The sequence below is a fragment of the Myotis lucifugus genome, unplaced genomic scaffold (genome assembly GCF_000147115.1).
Source record: "Myotis lucifugus unplaced genomic scaffold, Myoluc2.0 scaffold_393, whole genome shotgun sequence".
Taxonomy (NCBI): Eukaryota; Metazoa; Chordata; class Mammalia; order Chiroptera; family Vespertilionidae; genus Myotis; species Myotis lucifugus.
Window position 1 is genome coordinate 443,462 of NW_005871441.1, and position 24,288 is coordinate 467,749.

General features: G+C 48.9%; 1 protein-coding gene across 1 annotated transcript in view; it reads right to left on the reverse strand.

The window, feature by feature from the left end:
• Positions 1-9,524: 9,524 nt before the first annotated feature.
• Positions 9,525-24,288, reverse strand: part of TTI1 (TELO2 interacting protein 1) — a 48,080-nt gene continuing 33,316 nt past the window's right edge. The window contains exons 6-8 of the mRNA XM_006102013.3: positions 22,475-22,679; positions 22,105-22,192; positions 9,525-10,241 (exon numbers count right to left, since the gene is read on the reverse strand). Of these exons, the coding sequence (XP_006102075.1) occupies positions 10,058-10,241; positions 22,105-22,192; positions 22,475-22,679 (477 nt within the window). The 3' untranslated portion in view covers positions 9,525-10,057. The remainder of the gene's footprint in view (positions 10,242-22,104; positions 22,193-22,474; positions 22,680-24,288) is intronic.

The following is a 24,288-nucleotide window of genomic DNA, read 5'->3' on the forward strand; positions in this document are numbered from 1 at the left end:
ACAAGAAAAAAAATTAATTAAAAAAAAAAAAAAAAAAAAAAAAAAAAAAAAAAACAAAAAAAACACACCACAACACACACACACACACACAAACACACACACACACCCCTTACATACCTCTTACACTGGCTTCTTCCTTCTCCTTAGACCCACCCTGCCCCCTCCCATCACAGGACCTTTGCATATACTGTTCTGTGTGTCTGGAATACTCTTATACTCTTCCCCGTCCATTTTTAACTAGTTAAGTCCTATTTATTCTTTAGATCTTGGCTCAAACATCCCTTCCTGTAGGTACCCTTCTCTGAGGGACACCATAGCCCCACCCAAGGACAAGATCAAGTCCTGTTGCACGAGGTCCCTGCTTCCTGTCCTATAAGTGTGTCATTGTATGTTTGTGAGGTTAGTTAATTAACACTGTCTTTCCCATGAGACTGAGGAAGTGACCTTGTTTGTCTTGTTTACAGCGACACATAGTAGGTCTATAAGAAATGCATGTTTAAGTGAATGAATGAATAAATGAATGAATTCCAGTCAGATTGTCTAAGACTCCCAGTAGCCAGAGAGGGAATTTACCAGCGAAAGACCCCAGGAGGAGGAGGCTAATTAGCAATTCATTAGGATCTATTTTCACGTCTGTAGTCAATGCTAATCACTTGTTTGTTTAAAACAGGAAGTTCTGCTCTCATTAAATCCATTAGTAAATGAAAATGTTTCTCAGGAAAGTCTGGCCTCCCACACTGGAGTGTAAATTCAAGGGCTCCACCCCCTCTTTTGTAGAGACTTGCCAAAAGTCAGCAAGTACTCACAAGCTGAGAATAGCCTGGCCTAGGACCCAGACCTCCCTCAAAGCAGGATCTTAGGAACCTGCCTCTTCAGCTCTCTGAGCTCCGTTTCTGTCCCTGTGAAATGGGCACAATCTTCCATTTCATGGCTAGTTGTGAAGGTGGCCACCTGCACAGCACATACCTTTGGGGCATTGAATAGACCAGCCTCCCTCCCTGAAGCTTCACCTTTTCTGCAGTCGCCTTGCCGACTGTCCCCACCTCCCATTGATGTGAGAAACACCCTGAACCTATTGTATGAGCCTCTGCACGGGTTGTTCCCTCTGCCCAGAGGAACCCTTCCCTCCCTGTGTAATGAGCAGACATTGCAAAGCTAGCTTGGATGGGTTCTCCTGCATGAAGCCTTAATGTCCTCTCATTTCAGCCCCATCATTTTCATGGGGATCACCAACCCTGCATCTAGCACTTTATTAGTCTAATTCGCACCCTGCTCTCAGGGAGATACTATTTCTATTCCCATTTCACCACATCTCAGAGCGATGAAGGGACTTGCCTATAGCAGCAGGGGCAGGGTTCACACCCTGGCTGTCGTCTCCAAAGGCTGTGCTCCTAACTGCTGATCCAGACCTCCTTCTGATACAGACTTTATCGCGGCCTTTCTCAGGATGACTTGTCTTGGCTAGCTCTCCTCTGAGCTGGGCTCCTAGGAGGCAGCATTTACGTCTTTTTGTCTCTGGGCCTGGCACATGGAAAGCCAGGTTGAAGTTTCCAACCTGCATATTTTAGATTCTGTGGTCCAAGCGCTAATGTAACTGGTCATGTGACTCATCATATGCTGATGAGCAGCCTCAGGTTCGAATTCTAACTTTGCCTCTTTACCTGATGCCTCGGGGCCCATCAATGGATAGCTCAGCCATCCTAATAAGAGGAAAGTGCAAACCATAGCTCTGTCCAAGGTGCTGAAGATGCAAATATGCATTTGACCCCTCCGTGGGGGGAAAAAGCTGTAAGGCCCAGACAGCTGTGGTGGGGGCTGAACAGAGGGCACTTAGTAGGATCCCTGAATTGTGCCTGGGCAGTCAGGAAAGCCTTTGAGGCTCAGATGAGCTAGGGCATGAGTGGCAGATCACCTGCCTGCATGCATACGGGGGGCCCTGGGGTGGCCGCCTGCATAGCACACAACCCAACCCCTGAAGGGCATCCTCTTTGCTTATCTGGATTAAGTAATTAGGGCTCCCCTCCCCCCATCCCTAGTTCTCTAGAGAAATGCAAAGCACAGGTGAGGGGACCAGATGATGTTAGGCTCCTAACATCAAAATGTGTTTACCATAGAATTTTAGACTCACAAGTGCTTTTATTTAATAATAAACAATTTTGTAAGTTACACAAGTATATGGCTAAAAATAAGTATAAAGGGTATTATGTGAAAAGACTTCTCATCACTGGTCCCGTTACTCTTCCTAGAGGCTGCCACTTGGTCGTTCTTTAAGAGACATTCCACACACAATGTGCCCCTGCTCCCCATAAATAGTAGCATTGTTCTGCTTGCTACCGTTTCTTTAATAATATATATGCACAGAGAGCTAGCTCTTTCTTTTTAAAGGTTACATGGCACACTACACGTTAGTAAGGCACTTAATTAGCCAGGCCTGTCTGGATGGACCTTTCGGCTGTTTTCAATCTTTTATTAATGCAAACAATGCTTCAATGAACATTTTGTTCATCATCTTTGCACATGGACAAGGGAATTCCTAAAAGCAGGATTGCTGAGTCCAAGGGTATGTGCATTGTAAGTTCTGAGAGCCATTGCTGTTTTATTCATTTTGTTATATGGACGTAACATACAGAGTGGGGCAAAAGTAGGTTTATAGTTGTAAGTACCCGAAACATAGTTTATTCTTGTATTATTTATTTTTGTACTAGAGGCCCAGAGCACAAAATTTGTGTGTGGGTATGGTCGTAGGCCTGGCCTGCAATCAGGGCCATTTTTCCCAGCTGCCTGCAGCCAGCCCTGTCCCCCGCCGCCATCCCCCCCACCCCAGGTTCCCCGTTTGCTATCAGGTGATTGGTGCCTGACAGCCAGGGGAAGGGACTGAGAGGTCAGCTGTTCCCACCCGCTTGCTGGCTCTGCCCCCGCCGCGGATGGCCATCAGGAGATCGGACCCTGCCAGCCGGGGAAAGGGACCAAGAGGTGGTCAGTGTGCCTCATAGTGACTGGTCCAGCGGTCATTCTGCTGTTAGAGTCAATTTGCATATTACCCTTTTATTATATAGAATAGAGGCCTGGTGAATGGGTGGGGGGTCCCCGCTGGGGGTGGGACCAGCCTGGGTGAGGGACCGCTGGCAGTTTGCAGGCTGGCTATGCCCCTGGCTTTGTCAGAAGGACGTCTGGTCTATCTGATCTAATTAGCATATTATCCTTTTATTAGTATAGATTATTTTCCAAACAAACAACTGTAAACCTACTTTTGCCCCACCCTGTAGTTCATTTAACCAGACCATCCCTCCTCACTCCCAACACCTTCTGCAGCTTTCTTTTAAATTCCATATTTACTTTTAGGAAATAGTCAACAGTAACATTTATGACTGCAGATGTCCATTCTTCAGTAGAGAATTTCTGAGTTGGGAGGTGGGACGGTGTGGGGAGGGTTTCAGTCTCATCTGGGTGCATGTCTAAGTCCTATGATGAGGTTATTTCCTACCTTTTGCTTTCAGTCTCTCAAGGTATTAATGCACAGACTGGGCATTCAATATTTGTGAGTTTCTGTATAAAACAATGTTGCGGTGAATTGCCCATGCGAGTGATCTTAGTGCATGCGTGAGTATTAAATTCTTAGAGGCAGAATTGCTGGTGGGAAGGCTTGCACATTTAAATTTGATAGTTACTGCCAACTGACCTCTAAGGACCTTGTACCGATTTACACACCCATTTCCCCACATATTTGCCAACACTATAATTCAATCAGATGTTTAAGGGGGTGGAACGTGCTGGGAGACTATTTGTTCAAACCCGTCCCCTAGCAGACAGGGAAACGGGCTGAGGAGGGGGAGGAAGTGCCCAAGGTCATGTGTGAGCCGAGGCGCAGCTTGATTCCCACACCTGGCTTCCCGGCCTCTTCCAGGGAACTGAGCAGTGTCCTGAGTGAGATGTGTGAGCACTGGGCGGGTCCATAAGGGGAGACAGGATGCGAAGGTGGGATGAAGGGGAGGTGGGGTACCCTGAGGTCTGTCTACTTTGCACCTCTGCCTTGGGGAATGCAACTTGTTTAATTTCTTTTTTTTAAAAAAAAAAAAAAAAATATATATATATATATATATATATATATACACATATATATATTTTTTAATAAAGTACTTTTTAAAAATATATATATTTTATTGATTTTTTACAGAGAAGAAGGAAGAGGGATAGAGAGTTAGAAACATCGATGAGAGAGATTGATCAGCTGCCTCCTGCACGCCCCCTACTGGGGATGTGCCCGCAACCAAGGTACATGCCCTTGACCTGAATCGAACCTGGGACCCTTCAGTCGCAAGGCCGAGGCTCTATCCACTGAGCCAAACCGGTTTGGCAAAAAATATATATTTGTATTGATTTCAGAGAAAAAGGGAGAGGGAGAGATAGAAACATCGATGATGACAGAGAATCACTGATTGCCTGCCTCCTGCATGCCCCCTACTGGGGATCGAGCCCGCAACCCAGGCATGTGCCCTTGATCAGAATCGAACCTGGGACCCTTCAGTCCACAGGCCCATGCTCTATCCACTGAGCCAAACTGGCTAGGGCAACATGTTTCATTTCAAGAAGAAAAACTTCTGACTCTTCTCCATTACTGGCCCCCTTCCCACCCCCTCCGACATCCTTTCCCTTGGAAACGGCCTCAGAGATTCTGAAAGGTCCTTCCTTCCCTTCCGTCTGAGCCCGCCTGTGTGGGAGGAGGCTGAGGACGTGAGGGTACTGATTGAGAGAGCAGGTTGAGACCCAGGAGCTGTTGTGCAAGAAGAATGGCAAATTATATAAGGAAGGAAACGGGAATGGGGCGGCGGAGGCAGCCATTCATCAGTGCTTTTTAACCCTTTCCGGCTGCGAAAGCAGATGGCCCCCGAGGCTGCCGTGAGAGACATTTTCATAAATGGTTTATGCTGAAGGCTTTGAAGGGAGGACACACTGCTCCCTCCTGCCCTTTGCAGACAGGCTTTGTACTCTGGGTAAAACTGTCGGAAAAGGTAGAACAGCTCCTAATCTAGGAGATGATTCCTGTGGGAAATCAGGCTGCTTCTCAGGCGTAATTTGAAAAGCTGCTGCCTCCAAACTTCAGTGGTGGCGGGGAGCGGGGGGCGCATAGAGAAGAATGCCATTTATAAAGCAATCAACGCTTCGACAGAGTCAGCCATCACTCAGAATTATTTTCTGAAATTTGGCCTCTATTCCTCGCTCGGGAGGAGAGGCAGTATGGGCACTTTGCTTCCAATCAAGTCCGTCCCAGGCTGGGGTAAGTCACACAAAGGCAGAGGCCCCCCGCGCTGCGCACCGCCTGCTGGAGCTGCGAAAAATTATTTCCAGGGCCTCTCCACTCTCCGCCTCGAGCCGGAGGAAGCCTCATCAGAGGTTCCATTCATCTCACTTCTTACTTTTAAACTTTAAAGAACATATTTATGTGCCTCAAGTTGCCCATGAACCACGGCATGTCAAACAGTTTGGGGTTGATGGAAGAGGTACATTTTCTCGTCCTGGGACTTTCGGAAACACATTTCCATCGCCAGTCTCTCTCCCTTCCAATTTCTCCGGTATGCAGTCACGAGATGAATATTCTTAAAACTCGGCTTTCAGTACTTGACTCATCTGCTCAAGAACCTTCCAAGGCCACGCCCTGATCTCCTCAGGCCGGGACCCCCAGACGGGCAGTTGAGGCCCTCAGTGAATGTGGCCTCTAACCTCTAACACACACCCTCTCAGATTGCCAGGCCACCTCCCCTGTCTCATCCCATAAATTCCGGGGGGTGGGTGGATGCCTGTTGTTTGCTCCTCCCTACCCTGCATCTCTGTTCCTGGTAACCAAACGCAGCGCTACCTCTTGGGGGAAGCCACTCCCCCCCAGCTCTTTCTCCGTATGGTTTGGGTGAGCTGACCTGCCCACCTGCCCCCCAGGCCAGCCTATGGGAATGCTCTAGATCAGGGGTCCCCCAAAACTAAGGCCAAAAATGCCATCCTGCCCTTAGGCTAAAAAGAATTTTTCTTTTTTAAAATGTTGGAAAAAAATCAAAGAAGAACATGCCAGACAGACCCTCTGGCCTGCAAAGCCTAAAATATTCACCAGCTGGCCGTCTCCAGAGAAAGTGTGCCGGCAGCGCACAACGCTTGGTGCAGGGCGGGCAGAGAACCAGCCGAGCTGCGGAGAGCGGGTCCCGGGACCTGAGCTGGAGCTGTCCGAGGGACGTGCACACCCTCCTCGGTTGTTAACGGAAAGAATAGAAGCCTGGAACCAGGGTGGCCATCTCTGACACTCACAGAGGCAGGCTGGGAGAGGAGACAGCCAATTCTGGGGAAAGCAGAATCAAAAGACAGAGACGGCTGTGGGACCTGGAGGCTGTGGGGCCTTTTGGTTATGAGGCCAAGACATTTCTTTTTGCTCAAGCCAGTTTGAGTTGGGTCTCCAGTCAGTTGCAACTGAAGCAGTTATGATGAGCACAGATACTGGCAGGTATGCCCGGGGGCCTCTGGGCATGCTATTTCCGCGTCTGGAATACCCTATGGCCTATACCTTCTCTGCCTACCGAAGTCTGCTTGTGCTACCACGATCTCACCTCCTCCTCTGCTGTGCTCCCCCCGCCCCCTTAGTTCCTGGGTAGTTTTGAGACTTAACCATCCACTTCCACAACTGTAACTGTCTGGAGGCGTGTGCATTGCATCCCCAACAAAGCCATGAGCAGTGGGATTGGAGGGAGGAAGAAATACACGTGATCAGAGCCCCAGGCACTTTGCTAGAGACTCTATAGACACCACCGCACTATTCCTCCCGAGGCAGCCACCCCAAGGGGCAGAGGCAGCAACTCCTCTTAAGAGATGGAAAGTGAAGTAAAGGGAGTCGCCCAAGGTCACACCATCAGAAGTCAACTCCAGTTGGATGAATTCTAGCTCACCTTCCACCACAGGGGCCTCCTGAGGACCACACCCAGCCCTTCACGGGACGCCTGTACCAGCTCCACTTCCCTGGATCCTCCAGATTCACTGCCTGTGGGTCAGACCTCGAACACCCCAACCCGAAATTCAAGGCCCTTCAGTACCTCTCAATCCCTCACCTATTAACCCTCCTCCAGCCAAACCAAGGCTCGAAAACCTGAGTGAAGGAGAACCCCTCACCACACCAGCAGGCTTTAACAGGGGGAAGCGACCACTTTGCGAGGACTTCGTTAATGAGGACGGCGCTGCATCAGCTGGACAGGTTTGAAATTAAAGTTGCCTGAATATAATAACTGGAGAGGCACTCTAATTAGGTTTTTTTAATCAAGTGCAACAATCTGCCTGCAGGAGTCCAAATGCGACTCAGGATGTCTTAACTCCGAGGAAGAGATGGGTTTCTGGAACGGCACGCAAACCCTCCCATGCGGATTCTCTCCTGGAGAGCTTCCTGGCCCAGTGCCACCGAGGCACAGGACGCGTGTGCACGTCCCCTGCCTCTTGGTGCACGCCCGCCGCCACACCCAGGCGCCTGGGAAGGCAGCTGCTTTAATCCCACGGGAGCGAAGGCGCCCCCTCTGACCCATCTGTGAGGATCTAGCGACTGAATTAGCGATCACTGTGGCGGGGGGGGGGGGGAATTAGGAACAATGCTGAGGATCCCTTTACAGTCTCCTCAATTAGAGGGCATTTCCCCCTCTTCCAAAGGAAAACACATCCCAGGATTTTGAAACTGGAAGAATGGTCATCTCTCTTTCAGGGGTTCTTAACGCGGGGTCATTCATGAAGTCTCTGGAATTGTACATAGGGTTTTGTGAGGTCAGCTAAGCAGACCCAGGAGATGAGGAGATGGTGCGTGACTGCAGCCTCGGGGGATGCGGTGCCCTTCTGGGAGTGACACAGGATGAGGAGGAACGTTTCTGTGGAGTGGGTCCTCACATTTCACCAGCTTCCTGGAGGGGCCCAGAATTCCAAAAGATTAATCGCTCTCCCTTGGGCTCAGTTCCTCTTTGCAGGAGGGAGAAGTGAGATGCAAAGAGAGGGAGGGTCCCCCAGACCAGAAGCCGGGCTGCTGCCCCCTGGACCCAAGCTGGACATCCCACTGCCCTAGAAGAAAATGAGGCGGCCTCTCTGGGACTGGCTGGGGATCCTCGCTCCAGTATGTCCCTATGCCAACCCCTTTCTGGGTTTTTAGGGCTGGGGGATGACCCAAGTTACTGGGGAAGTCAGTTAGGCGGTTCCCCACATGCATCTGGTGAGGAAGCATTTATCACCCTGGGGCCCTTCGGCACATGCGTGTGCGTGACCTATGTGTTTCAAATCACCCAGGTAGAAACTCAAGTATTTATCCTGCCTTTTTTACACAAACTCCCTCAAGGTTACGGCTGGTGGATGAAGGGAAGGTTCCCTTACAGAAGCACTCCCTAAAAGCAAGCTGTGGTGGGCGGACTGTGCAATCCCTAAAGAATGCGTGGACCCAGGCGAGGGTCACCACGGGCTGCTAATGTCACAGGAAGAGATCAGACATTACATGCCAAATGAGGGAAGTGAATCACACCACCTATGAGGGAGAGGTGCCAAAAAGCAAAAACAAAAAGCCCAAACCTGATCCAGCCCGCTGCTGCGCTTCCCTCACAGGAAATACAGGTGCAGGAGGAGCCTGCGCCGTGCCCCCTACAGGATGCAACAGTAAACCCGGACTGTGGGGATGCTGGGGCTGGAGGACCCTGTTTCCTCACCATCAAACCTCCAAGGAAAGGAAGAGGTGGAGGGGAACCTATGAATGAAGAGCAGTGCATTAAGGGACATTTTAATAACAGCAACGTACATACCTTATGTGGATCCTGGTCCCTCACACTGGGAAATGGAACACTGGATACAATATTAAAGGACCACTGTTAACTTTGGTAGGTGTGATAATGCTATGTGATTACATGTTTAAGAAAAGGCTTGGATACGACATCTGGGATTGGCTTGAAAATAATCCAGGGGCCGGTGGGGTGGGAGGTAAATGGGCAGCGAGCGCTGAAGCGAGGCTGGCCACGGGGGCAGCTGCGTTATGGGTACCTGGGGCATCAGTATACTAGTATCCACAATCGAAGGTTAAAATAATTAGCCTCCTACTTAAAATAAAATAAAAAGTCACCCTAACCAGTTTGGCTCAGTGGATAGAGCGTCGGCCTGGGGACTCAAGGGTCCCAGGTTCGATTCCGGTCAAGGGCATGTACCTTAGTTACGGGCACATCCCCAGTAGGGGGTGTGCGGGAGGCAGCTGATCGATGTTTCTCTCTCATTGATGTTTCTAACTCTCTATCCCTCTCGCTTCCTCTCTGTAAAAAAAAAAAAAAAATCAATAGAATATATTAAAAAAAAAAAAGTCATGAGCGTTTGCTTTTGGGGAGAAAAACCAGATGACTGGGGAATGGGAGATGACTTTTCACTGTCCCATTTTGTGCTGCTTGGATTTTTATGCCATGGCTCTGGATTATCCAGTCAGGAACATTCACCCATTTTTAAAAAATCATCCAATTTAAATAGAAAACTTCAAAGTGAACTCTTGATCATACTTTTCATCCAACAAGTGTCTTTACTTCATTTTCTTCCAAAGAACAGGTTAGGTGCAGTGAGTTCGTTCCATCTCATTATTCGAGGTGAGGGTGTGTGCCTGTGACACGGGGCTGTGTTCTGAAGACCCCTGGTGAGTGATCCCTCCTCGTGGTCCTCAGACACTCAGAGGACACACAACGCGGCATGCAGTGCAGGCCTCTGTCCACGTGTCTCTCAGCTCGCCGGTGTGTGTCTGTCTGTGTGTGTGGGGGGAAGGGGGGGAGGAGGGCGGTCTGTGAGGCAGCTGGGGTCTTGGACAGAGTAAGCTAAGGAGTTAAGCCCTTACAAGCTGCCAGACAATGTCATCTGAAAACAGCAGGTATGAAATATAAATAACAGTCAGCTACTTTCGTTCAATCCAATTTCTAAGCAGTTGTGTGATCGATCAATTTATAAATCGATTGGCTGTCTAATCCACCTTGCTGTCTTCTCTGCGGCTGCCATGGCCTCTGGCCAGGGTGGGGTCACCCCATCGCAGGCAGGGGGGCGCTCACTGCAGCTCCCGCAGCAGGAGGAGCACGTTGGCCGTGTACGGGTTCTGCTGCCCCGTGGCCCCCCGCAGCTGCACAGGGTGGAGGGCAGGATGGGGGGGTATGAGCTGCTCAGGGCAGTAAAGTTCGTTAAGGAGGAACCAGGTGCAGTCCGGGTCGACCTTCATCAAGTGGAAGAAAACCCTGTGGAGAGAGGGACAGCAGTGAGGGGGATGGTGGCTGGGGCACAGGGAGGGAACCTGCTGGTGTTCCACCAAGAGGCGACTTCCCGGCTATTTGAGAAAAAACTGATAAAACAGCAAATCACCTGAATAGCAGGACAAACCACCTCATTCATAAGACAGGGCCACATGGATGGTCTCAAAGTCTAACAGAAACAGAGGTAAAGCATTTCCTATCCCTTGACATACAGAAGAAAAGTAATTAGTCTGAGCAGAACAATATTGACATCAAACAAGATCTTGGCAAAGAAATTGGTTAAGTTCTGACACACAAAGCAAGACTTTTCAGAAGGAAGAAAATGGACAAGCCCACCCTCACGCCGGGCTCTGCTCGCTCACAGGACCAGCCCCAGGGCGGGGCTCCCAGTCCTGCCCGGGGAGCCTGGGCAAGCCCTCAGCTTCCGAGTCTGCAGGCCCTCACTCCGGCCCCCAGCTCACTGCTGAGCACTGTAGCTGGCCCTTTCTGACCTCGGAGAGCCATGGATTCTTGGTGGGCTGGACATGCCTGTAGGGATCAGATCTTCTCCTAGGACAGGACCGCTGAGCCCTGTCCCATGACCTCTGGCAGAGGCAGGGCACTGGTGTCCCACGCACACAGACAGAGCTGAAAAGCCTGGACCAGCTGACACCAGAGGCCCACCAGGTCTGAAAAGATGTCACAACCCCTTTCTCCTACCTGCTCATATCCCATTCAGTCATGTGCCCAGGGCCACTGCACTGGGCAGTCCAATGTAGACCTCACCCGCTGACTCAGTGATCCAGGGTCTGGCTTTTCCACCCCAGGAAGGATGAGCCCTTCCCTAGCTGGGCAGCTCTCTCGGCCACCTGCCCCTCAGCTCACACATCACCTGCTCAGAGAGGTCGGCTTCCCAGACCATTGTGTCTGGGTGGTCACCCCTTATCTGTTTACTGTTTTACAGGACACCCTTCCCAGCACTTATCAAGTACTCGTCTATGGGCCATCTCCCTTCTTCACAATGGGGGCAGGGAGCATGTCTGCTTGGCTCACTCTGCGCCCCAGACACCTGGTGAACGCAACCAGCACTGCCTGAACAGGTCCTCATGGTGAATGAGGACTTCCTGGCTTGCACCCTGATGACTGAAGGTGCCGTCTGTCTCTGGAACTTTTCCGCTCTATACGAGGACGTAAAGGAGAGGCCGCTGCGCAGCACCAAGGAAGGACGAGAGAGCTTTAGCAGGATTCATGCAGCCGTAGACACCACCAGCCAAGTGGCTGTGGAAGATTATTCACCTTGTCTCGGTCTCGGTTTCCTCACGTCTAAGAATGGGGCTGCATTTCCCTCAGGGCTCTGCAGAGGCCCAGGCCACAGAGCACAGCCCCAGCCCACACAGGGCCTCAAGGTGGCCCTTCTCTACCAGCGGATGGAGTGGATGGGGTCTATTTGATGGACCCTTTTCATTCTTAGCCACCATTCCTAGGAACCTCTCCCTTACAGCTGGGCATCAAATAGGAGTTTAAATGCTTGCTAAACGGAGCTAAATTCTGGTTTTTAATTAGGTTAATCTGAAAAGCCTGTGCACTTTTGCTTTCTTCCTAGGGTTTAATATTCATATGCTAAGGAGGCAAAGGAGACAGGTGGAGGGGGGACTCTGAAAATGTTCTGGCCTGTTTTGTGCCTAAACAATCTAAGTTTTCTTTACTTAGGATAATCTTGCGTTTGTAACCTCAGCAGTAGAAGCTGGAGAAGTGATTAGAATATTCCAATTCATCGTTTCCACTTCACTGCAGAAAGGAGATGGGGCCTGCGTGGAAGACAATTTTTGTTTAAAAACAAGTATCTTTAATAATTAGGTTGGCAAGGGAAATTATGAAAAAACGCACCAAAAATGGGAAGCAGATTTCTATTTACACGTGACACAGTTGACAGTTTTCCCTGGTGCCAAAGACTGTTAGAATGCAAATGGTTTCACTTGATTTTTTTCCCCTTCCAAGGACTGGAACAATCTCTCACGCTGCAGCACAGCACGCTCGCAGCTCCAAGGAATATTTTGATCTGGGCAACACCCAGCAAAGTGTCACCACGGCTCAGTTCAGTCACAGCTCTGCTCCGACTTACACGGCATGGAAACGCTGCAATGTTCATTTTCCGAGTCCTTTTAAACGTGCTAAATGCGAATGTCGTCTTCGCTGGCAGGAAAGGAAAAGCCACTCTCTTTGCCCGGTGAGATCTCTAAATAAAATGTTAACTGGGAGGCAAAGCAAAAATGTGTACAAAGTTCACCTTTTTATTAAGCAAGAGCCAAACTCTTGGAAGAATGATTTTGGGTCTCATTTCTTAGCGCTTAAAGGCGTAGAGTCTGCAGAGTGACAGGCAGCAACGAGGTTCCTTCTCCCACCTCTGGGGCTCAGAGCAAATTATTTTGCCTCCATAAACCTGTTTCTTCCTCTTTCTCTGACGGAAGATGATCGCACCCGTCCCACCCTTCTCACGAGTTTGTTCAAAGGCTCTAAGGAGATGAGGTGCAGGAAAACACTTTGAAGTGTATAATGAAAACACTGTTCCTTCCAGAGAAAGGGTGCGTGTGCCTCAGGAATAATTATCACTACCAACCCCAGCTCACTGCCATGCCATGGAAACTTCTCAGACACTCGGAAAAGGGCAAAACATCTGTCTTTTGTTTCACTCATAACGTCCTTCACACTGACTTGGTGGGGGTCCCAATTCTCAGCCAAGTGGGTTATAATTTTGCCTTCAATTTTAAGGAAGAAATGAATGCAATATTCTCTGTCGTTTGCAGGCCAGAGGTCAGGAGCAAAGGCCGTGCTATGCAACCAGGCCCGGTTGCATAGCTGTGCTCTTGCTTGGCAAAAGGTATGCAACCCGCTGAACTCTAAACACTGACAAATTCTGAACCTGGATTCTCGTTCATTTTAAGCTCCTGGGAGCTGAGCCTGAGACCCAGGAGATCTTGTCTGAGTGCTCATGGCCCAGCCTTGCTCCAAACTCTGCTACCACTTGGTCCTGGGCCCAGTCCCTGCCCATCCTGGGCCCCCTGGAGAGTGGAGAGCAGAAAGCTGAAGACCTCAAAAGCCCTTTTTGCATAATCAACAGCCAGAAGACAAAGACAGGACCTCTGCTTTGAACTGATTGCAGCAACTGCCAGGAAAATGTTCCCCATCCATCTTGAGACACGGCAGAGATGGCTGCTGAACATGCCAAATGGCCAGCTCCATCTTTGTTTCAATCCCAAAGAGAAACACTTTTAAAAAATATATATGTATACGATCTAACTTCTGAACAAAATTCCTTTCTCTTTCCCCCAGGCCCAAATCAGTGGCTCCGGGGAGCACAGTTATCAAGAGATTATCTGGTCCCCAGAGTTTGGGGAGGCGCTCAGCTGTGCCTCGTGCCCCACAGTGTCCTGGGGCGAGTGATTATCTCTCAATAACCTGTAGGGCCGTGTAGCTTAAATGATAACTTGACTTTAAAAAATTTAGAACTCGCTGTTAGGCAGTTTCTAAGCAACCTCTGTTTCCATGGCAAAGAAGCCTGGTGTTTATACTGATTTTTCACTTAAAATGCGGTTTTATTGAATTTCACTTCATGCAGGCAGCCATTTCCCTGCATTTCAGCCCTATCTGCAGCTGACGGCTCTCCGTAAGTACCTAATAAACTCTAGACGCCAAACCAACAGAAGCAGCTCATTCCCGTATGATCAATATCAGGGTGCTCGGGATGACAAAGCTAGGGGTGAGGTGGCCTGGGGCGGTAGGAAATGTGCTACCCGGATCTGGTCGGCTGAGTTTGGGTCCCATCTCTTCGTGGTTTACCAAGTGTGTCCTGGCACCGGTGTCTGGCCCAGGCACTGTGCCAGGCGTGTGTGATACGAAGATGGGTGGATGGACAAAAAGACTCTGGCCTCAGGCTTCCTGACTGCGAGGAGGGCAGACTAATCAGAGGCCCCGGTGCGACGTGGAGAGGGCCATGCTGGCAGTCACACATGGGCTGCAGCCAGGATGGAGGGGAACGGGCAAGTTTCTTTCTTCTCTGTAAAGAGGGGGGGAGCATCAGATGAGTTCTAAGGCCCCCCTAGCTCCAACAGTCCACAGCATGGGCGCTGGATCACAGGCCCTTCCCCCCAAATGTGGCCAAACCAAAAAAGAAACTCCTCTATTGCAGATGCAAATAGCAGAGAGCGTGTCCTCACCATCTCAGTCTAGACAACATCTGCTCACAGGGAGCTCTAGAAAACCACCAGCCAATCAAGGCCCCGTAAGCTAAATAAACTGTAACCGAAATTCAGAGCTTCCAGCTCTCCTGGGTGACAGGCTATTCTTTCTCTGTCAATTACTTGCTTGAGGGATCTGCTGCTTCTTGTCTCTCTCTGGATGTATAAAATGCTCCCATGAGCAGCCTGTGTAAATGCCAGTGGTAAAGAACTTGGGGCTTTGTGATCTATTTGTTTATTTATTTATTTATTTATTTAGGGCTTCTAAAGCAGTTCTTCGGGGGCGTCTCCTTAGGAACATGATACAGGCTGTCTCTACATGGGTGTGACTAAATGCAATCGGAAAATCAACTCACTTGTTGGAAAGCAAGCAGATTCACAAAGTTTCAGCTTTGGTGTTATTCCCTCTCTGGCAGAACGGCCTCCACCTCTGGCCATTTCTTGTCCTGTGACTCCATACATGATGCTACACATGAGGCTGCGTGCTTCCTTTTAAACAAACGGATGCTCAGGGTGTCGACATGTCCTAGCCAGCGAGCAGTGGGCCGATGTTTCCATACTCGGTAATTTACTCTAGTGGGTCTTGGTTCATTGGTTAACCAGTATTTCAAGCCTGTCCTTTCTTGCTATTCAATTTAGCTATCTTCCCCTGAATGGAGGTCTTTTTTTGTTTCTAAATGCTGAAAATGGAGGATTATGACTTGAAGCAACAATTTACTCTCTAAATAAATATGTACTGCCAGTTACCTTTCCAGCTATATATTCTCGTTAGATTTAACTATATCCTGTTTGAGACCATTCATCTATCAATCAAATTCTAACACACATACTCATTTTGAGACTGATATTAAAAATATTTAAGTGCAACGGGGACAGGATTTAAAAGCATAAACACCAGTAGAAGCTTATGATGCTAATCGTGCCCCTAAAGTACCACAAGACAAAGTATCATAAATGCAGTGGAATGACTCCACTGCTCTGTGCATATTTAAAAAGATACGGCACTGAGAGGACCAATCTGTCACAGGCAACTCAAAAATAAAATAACCTAGAAGGGTTTTAAATCCCACTGGGGCAGGATTTAAAAGCAGACCCTTCCATCTGGCCAGCTCTCCTGCCCCCAGGCCTCCCGCAGGCCTAGATCCCACAACGACCACAATGCTGCTAGGCATAGATTTCTCAAAGTGGCCCTGTGCCAAGCACAGAGGCCGCTGGCTTGGGCCTTGGCCCCGGCTGGCTGCACTCTCAGGCCACATGCAGAGTTTCCTGCTCCTCCCTGGAAGATTCGTACCCTTGAAGATAAAGACATCTCCGTAGCAGCCTACCTACTTGCCCTCCTTCCCCCCGAACTGCTTCCCTGGAACCCACGCTCTGGCACTAAGCCAGCGGCCTCCGCTGATGGCTGTCGTAAGAAACAGCTCTAGGAAATGTATTGTATTTACTGCAAGGGTGTTAGGGATATTAGTCACAACAACACTCAGTGTTGCTCTAAGACGACCTAGGGAGAAATTTTCTTAGGGTTCAGTACCAAGGAGAGCTATGCTTCTTTCTGAAAAGCTTTCTCTTCTTATTCCAGTGATGACCAGAACTGCACAACAGACGCAGTTCCCTCTTTGCTCTGTCTGGTAGGAAACTCAGAGCCACACTGAAGGCTCATCTCTCCTAAGGGGTACAGAGCTCCAAGCCTGCATTTTCTATATGAACCTCAACCCTGATTCCACCCTCTTTTCCTTTTAAGAAATTTGTTCACTTCCTATTTTTCTTGTTGCATACACTTAATTTGTAAGATGTCCTAGGTTTCTTTGGGAATAAGGAGGAAGTTTAAGTAATGATAACTACTACTTATTGAGTTTTCACTCTGTGCTGATGTTTTGTGCTAAAGAATAATCTATATGACTTTACCAAATCCTTGTAGTAACTGTATGAGGTGGATAATAATAGATGTGCTTATTCTAGTTTTGTCGATGAGGAAACAGACTTTGAGAAGTAAATTAACTTGCCCAAGGTTACACTGCAACTGAGTAGCAAGGTGAGACCAACTCCAACTTGGTATTCATCTTTGAAATCTTTCAACTCTCAACACAGTACCTGGCTCACCCCCCAAAAGCTTTTAAATAAACACACATGTCAGGAGACAATCGAGGCCATTTTCCCGACTGCTTTACTAGGTCCTGAGATCATCACATTCACTCTCAGGTGTTCAGGACAGACTGTAGGCCCTGCAGTGATGACATGGCTACCCCTGGTCTGCCACACCTTGTGCTACCCGAAGTCCACCTTGTGCAGGCGGTCCAGCTGCCAGGAGCACCGAGAACACCCTTGTTCTTGACCCAGCACGGTACGTACACGCACATGCACACGCACATGCACATGCACAGCCCAGGTCTGCCTTTCCCACTGGGTGGTGAAACGGTCAGCCCTGGCAGACTATCAATCACATGGCAACGCCGAGGAAGCCGGGAAAGGGTGGGTAGCATCTGATTTAAGTAGCACAGAGGTCCCTGCCTTCAGATCTGAAACCCAGCAACCCGCTTTGTTTGTCATCTGCATGGCAGATGTCTCTTATCTCTGACACCAGGAAATCATGCCTATATATGCACAGCGAACAGCTTCAGATCTGAGTGTATTTTTAGAACAATGAGCCTGGAAAAGAAAAGCAGCAATGCCTGTCAAAAGATGGATAATGGGAAAGCTAACTACTTGGGCCTGGATTTGTCAACTATTAATCAAATGTCGAAAGGAAAAATATTAGGAGCGCCCGCATTTCCATGTTGGGTGCAATCCAAGGGGAAGCGGCCCTGCAGCCCAAGCTCAGACACACTGCCCACACCATTGACGGGGATGAGCTGCTAATTTCAAGCTCAGCTGAACTAACGGATCACCTCCGTGGCTCCTGATCCGTTCAAACATAATAGGCCCAGGTGTGCGTAGAGAGAGGCATTGGGGCTCTGACAGGGATGAAATGAACGAGCCTGTGCCAGTCTGTTCGTCCAGAGTTTGAAGGCACCGGCTGGTTCTTTGATGGGCTGAATCCTACTGCTAGAAAGAAAGTGGGGAAGTCAGTCAGTAAATGAACCTTCAAATCTGGTCCAGATTTCTCAAAAAATGGGCGGTAGGGAGAGGCGGCACAATTAACATGAAAAAGATCATTCCGAGTCGAAAACTGGTTCCGATTTCAGTCAAGATGAAGCAACAAAAAATAGCATGACCAAATGTATATGCCTGTGTGTATATACATCATCCATCTTATATTTGGGAAATTTATAGGTATATTTCCCACATAGGTGTGTATACACACATAAATATATGCCTGAAACATAAGCCTCTCTCTTGCTCCCTGCCATTTTCAGTGCCTAGAACAGTGCCTGACACAGCAACAACTCAGCTAATCAGGAGAATGAATGAATGCTGGGTGGACTCCCTCCCATATTCATGCAATTCATCTGCACAGTGACTCTAGGAGAAAGGTTACCACCACCCCAAGTTTATAGAGGAAGGAAATGAGGGGAAAGGCAACTAAGTCATTTGCTCAAGGTCACAGAGCCAGTAAGATTTGAACCGAGGTTTCTCCACCTCCAAGCCTGGTGCCCTTTGCCCTCATATACAATGGCCAGGCAGAGGATGCTTGGAGGGCACCCCCCCTACCCTGCACAACCAGAAGGTGATCAGCTGGTCACTACTTGCTAGCACCTTGCATCCCCACTGGTAGAGGTGGGATTGGGGTGAAGACCAAGTGGCATAAAAGCATTGTTCCTTCATCATGAGTCTTGTTGGGCACGAACTTTATCTTTTAAAAATAGGTACTGCCCTGTTTATTCCTTATAGCCCTGAGGTGGACGACTCATTCAGTGGTTCTCAACCTTCTGGCCCTTTAAATACAGTTCCTCATGTTGTGACCCAACCATAAAATTATTTTCGTTGCTACTTCATAACTGTAATGTTGCTACTGTTATGAATCGTAATGTAAATATCTGATATGCAGGATGGTCTTAGGCGACCCCTGTGAAAGGGTCGTTCGACCGCCAAAGGGGTCGAGACCCACAGGTTGAGAACCGCTGCATTATTTGATTTAAGATCCCACTGCAAAAGACAGGGAGCCTCAGAGGCTGCTCAGAGAGGCCCAGGGAGTATGGTTTTAACGGAGCTGAATTGAACCAGGCTGAGAGCATGTACTGGCTTGAAGGAAAAACACAGAAATCTGGGGTATGTGCTCGCATCTCAAATTCCTTTCATGTTTGGGAAGGAAACGCTCTATGGCCAGAAAGGCACTGCACTGTGGAGGCCCACTGCATGCTGGGAGATAACTCAGAGGCTTCCGGGGCCACTTGGGAATTTAAATCAGCTAAGTTAGGCTATGCCCAGGTTGAGAAGGTGGCGCGACTGATATGGCCTGTTATTCTGCAATCCAATGCTTACCCTCAGGGACGCTGCCTTATTTACAGCTTGTGGTATGCTGACCCCTCCTCCCCACCCCAAGCATGATTTCCTCATTTGTCATCCATTGAAGTTATTTAACTAGATGTACTTTGGGGGAGCTGGTATTTTTCTTGCACAGCCAGTTAACAGTGACACCTGGTGGTAACAGACAGCAAGGCTATACCCTGCCCTCTATCCCCTTCCCTCTCCCAAGTTGCAAGATTTATGCCCCTCCTCACAAGGCACATTCGCTAGATAAAAGCATTAAACTGGAATGGCATCTCCGTTCTTAGCATTTACAGCCTTGGTTATATCAACCACCCCCTGATCAATTTCCATTTCTAGAATTTACAGCCTGGTGTAAAAGCCTGCCACAAAGGCTATATTTAATATGACAAATTAAAAAAGCAAACACAGGCTTGGTCATTCTTTGGAGCCCGGAAAAGCAAACAGAAGGAAGGAAAAACCCAAGTGTAATGCACACAAAGAGGAATTTTTATGGAGCTGCCGAGTTTGCCGCCATTCCCACTCCAAGGAGGCTGCTCCTCAGAGGTCCCGACAGTCCCACGCAGACCCACCTCCTTTCAGAGCGGCCGCCCCTCACAGGTTCTTCACCAGCCCTGCCAGACAGACACAGCGGCTACTTCCAAAGCAAGCGGGTCACCTGCCCGGTGCAGAAACTCACTGTCCCTGAGGGAGCGGGCTTCTGACAGCTCTGGCTACACTGGTTCTGAGCACTGAGCGGAGACTGGTATGCACCCTCTGGCTACAGGGCTCCCCACTGGGCCCTGGCACCCAGCACAACAGCCTTCTCTTCTCCCATGAGTGGGCGGGGGCGTCACTGACGGCTGTGTGGGGAGGCGAGGGGGAAGCAGGGGGCCGGGAAGGCTTCTGCAGTCATTCAGGTAAGAGATGAGGGTGGCCTGGCCTGACCTGGAGGCTGGGAGGTAAAGAGAAGCCGACAGTTTGAAAGGAGATTCTGTAAGTTCGGTAGACAGGCTTTCACTTCTGAACGGATGGTGGGGTGGGGGTGTGTGAAGGAAAGAAGAATAAGGACAAAGAATGGATGGATGGTGCCACCATTTGCCGACCTTGTTCATCAGTCCCTGTAGCTAGGGCTGTTTCAGTGCTAATCGGCCCGCCCACCTCCCTCACCACATGGTAATGAGCTCACAAAGCAACCAGCTTCCCATTGTCTCAGGCTTCCTCTCCCTTTAGAGAGCTTATTAATTTTTGAATCAGGATGCCAAATCAGCTCCGGATCGAGGCCACACTGATGTTTTCTCCCGACTTCAAAATAAGGGTGCAGATGATGTATTTGTGAAGCAATCAACCCTGCACTTCCTCCCTGTCCAGCACGGCCAGAGGGAGGTCATCTGACTCAACCCCGAAAAGAATGAGCGCCAAGGAGCAAACAAAGGCTCTGCACTGAAGTGGTCTGGCTGCATTCCCCTCCTCCCAGGCACCTTGAACACCAGCTCCAGATGCAGCAAGGCCCAATTCTGGGTTTAACTGGTTTTCATGGCAAAAAAGAAAAAAGGAAAACGGAAAGATAATGAATTGTGAATATTAGTTTGTTTGATGGGTCTAGCATGGATGGGTGGGACAGGGGCTGTGAAAATCAGGTCTTTGTAACTCTTGGTTGTAACAGGCACACAAAAGCATCTACTCCCCGTTATCTTCTTGAACTGTACTCTAAATCATAGCACGTCAGCGTCAGGGACACTGCCCAGGGGAGGACCATTTTCACCCTAAGTCGGTTCTTTAAGGAATAGAATGACTGGGGATGAGAAGCTGGCTAGGATGCACCCCGTGCTGGAGAAAGCATGACTGATGCTGGCCCTAGGGGATGTGATGGGAAAGAGACAGAAAGAAAAAAGGGAACTGGAGAAATCATGAGCAAAAAATTGCAAAGGACAATAAATCAATTCAAAAAGGTATTTCCATCACTCCCAGGGAGTGCAAGGTTTGTAAGGGAGCAAATAGGCTTTCCTATTTCACAGTCAGAGCAGCCTTCAGCCCCTCGGGGACCGAGACTACTCCTACCCCACCCAGGAAGACCAGGGACAGGATTCCAGAAGCCCTGGGAGTGGGAGGGGCAGTTTCTTTGCCCCAGCATATGGAGCTGCAGGGGCAGTGTGCCAGGCCACACAGCCAGCTTTTGCCCCAGCAGCTGGCATCCCGGGGATGGCAGTCCCAGGGCGCAGGCTGCTCCCAGCTGAGAGGAAAGCTGGAGAAAGGGCGCCAGAGTGCATTTTGGATCCCAAGTCTGGGGAACGCTGCTGTGCTCACAGTTTTAGCTTTTGAGAAAAACCCTTTAGGACTCCAGGAACCAGATATGGCTTCCTCCATCAGAGGTGGCACAGCTATTCTCGAGGAAGCAAAACTTTTGGAAATGAGAATCGCGCAATTTCAGAGTTGGGAAAGGCCCTTTAAGCCATTAACCCAGCGGCTCTTAACATGTCTTGGTTCACAGACTCCAGTGGTAAGGACACCATCTAGAGCAGTGGTTCTCAACCTTGGCTGCACATTAGAATCACCTGGGAATCTTTTTAAAATCCTGGTTTCTGGGCCTCATCCTCCGGAAATTCTGTTTCTTTGTTACTAATGTTGTGGCCCCACCCCATAACAAAGAAACAGAATTTCCAGAGGATGAGGCCCAGAAATCAGGATTTTAAAAAGATTCCCAGTGATTCTAATGTGCAGCCAAGGTTGAGAACCACTGATCTAGAGAAAGACTGTGTCCGCTTGCACACACCCAATTTTGCATATAATTTGTGAGGATTTATATGACACCTGATGCCCATTAAGATGCGCCCTGGAGTCAAATTATGCCAGATCAGTAACCCATCCTTTCACTTTGTAGATGAGGGAGCTGAGGCCCAGAGAGGTGCCAGGGTCACCTGATCACAGACAAGGAGGCCTAGAAGCAGATCTGCCTCCAGCCAGGAGAGCTCTGCCCCTCCAGCACACCATCTTTCTGCTCTCCACCCTGCGGCATTGGTGCTGACGATGCAGCAGAGGTAAAGGTTACTTGCAGAGAGGAATGCGTCTAGTAAAAATACCATCTCTAGAGGTGGCGCAGCTGAAGACATCACCTTCCCCTACAAGCAGACAGAAGAGGAAAGCGCGGAGATGCCTCCACTCTGCTTGCCATTAGCAAATCATATATAATTTAGGACAAACGTAAAGAGATGCGGATGATCAAGCAGACGTACCTCCTGGCAGCCTCTTGTAATTTCACGGGCTGTTTGGCGCTGAGGTAAATCAGGCAGGCATCAGCCACTTTATTCAGGTCACCCTCACCTGCAGAGAGGAAAAACAAAACAAGTGCTGGCCCTCGGACTTCATTTGGGACAAGCAGTAACCAACTGCTGTCTGGGGAAACTGGGAAAGCGGGCCAAGAGGACATGGGCTCTTTACCTCACAAACGAAAAACAACATCAGCGTAAGTGGATAAATGAGGTCAAAGTGAGATCGAAGCATGTACACATGAAGGGAGAGGAGGGGAGCATGGCCAAGTGGACAGTGCAAGGGTGGGTGTGGGACAGAATGCAGTGTGTCCAGGTGAGCCTGGCTGGTACCTACCTAGGTCTAGTCTCTCGCAGAGAGGGCCCAGGCCCTGCAAAACGGCCAGCTGCAACTTGAAGGCCAGTGTGTGGGCGTAAACTGGTCCAGCCCTGGCACTGACAGGAGCCTGGGCGACTAAGGAGCCAGCCAGCTTTGGTAGGACATCTTTGCAGAACCGGCTTCGGAGAAAATCACCACACTTGCCTCCCAGGGTACGCAAAACCTGCAGAAACAGCCCCCAAGCTGGTGTCTGAACATCGCCAGGGCAGCAAGAGAGCTAAAGAGTGCTCTCTCAATTTCATCTAGGTCTATGCTTGGGGGGAAGGAATTACTGCTGTTAATTCCTTGCCCAGGGTTTGTGATTCTGACAGTTACGAATTCAGAGGTCTCTGCTCCCAAGGTGTGGCTGCTTCTATTCATAAATACAGATTACACAGAGAGTATTTTATAGGAATCTTGGGTTGGATGAATATGATTAATCCCTTGATTTTCCTCCCTCTTTTGTTAAAAAAAGAAAAAAAAAGAAAAAAGAAGGCAGTTACCATACATCATCCCTTGAATCTTCCTAACATCCTTGGAGAAAAGACTTGGGTCTTTAACTGTAACTGGCTGAACAAATACAAACACCGAGGCTGGCTGCTGCCATGTGTGGGCATCAGGAGGCCAGTGGCTGGCTGAGGGTCCTCTGGCGAGTAAGGTCAGAGTCCCAGAGGTCAGAGCTGAGTTGGAGTTCCTTCTGTTCCTTCTGTTCCACAATCTCTTATGTACATCACCCTCATTCCATCTTTCACAACAGGCAGTTTCTCTGCATGTCTCATTTTAAACTTTCCCTAGCAGAACATATTGAAACGTTTTGCCCTGCTGCACAAGACTGAGTATACAGGATAACAGGAATTTCTTTAAAAATTGGTAAGCAAGGCATAACCAGCACAGAGAGCGTTTGCCGACTTTGCAGAGAATAAGGCGCTACTTCAGGTCCCTCGGCGGGGCTGCACAAGGCCTGACAGACCTCGGGTGTCATCGGCGTGTCTGGCAGTGGAAAAGCAGCCGCTGTTACAGCACACAGGTCTTTGTTTTTTCATTTTTCTACCCTTGCTGTCATTTCAGATAACCTATTAATTTTCATAAAGGAAAGCAGCACACCTGAATCAGATTTAGCAAGCTCTCCCCGCCCCTTGCTTTCTCTTGCTCTTTCTCTCTACACACACACGTCATTTCGTGTTTTATTTTTGAAAAAAATATTAGCAATTTTATATGTTTTAAATGTAGGCTTGTGTTTTGATCTGGGATATGCTAAAGCATCTTACAGAAAACCAAATTACCTTTGCCAAGTATCTTAGTTGTGTTCCTGGCTTCATTTTTATATCCCTCGTCTTGCTCACCTACCTCCAGTTTATATTACCTTGCCATGGTAAATGTATCTCTGTAGGTTGCCTTAAGTGCTTTTTAGAACAAGAAAGAATATACATAAATCAGCTAAAATATGTGAGCTAATAGAAGTCAAACTAAGTCAGGGAGAACAATACCTTACATATATGTAGGGCTTTAAATTTTTCAAAGCATTTCACCCAGCAGCCCCATTTTATCCTTGACAATAGCACTATGAGGAAGACGGGACAGGTGTTCCTAAGCCCAACCTGAAAATGGGTGGTCACTGGCTTTGCCAAAGTCACTCGGCTGGCAGAGGATGCCCATTGCTAGAACTAGATCCCTTCACCTTGACTCTTGTGCAGTGCAAAGAACATGGGCGTGAACTCAAAGGTTTGGGTTCTAGCACTTACTAGCTGTGTGATCTTGAGAAAATTTCTTAGCTTCTCTGAGCTTGTTTCCTC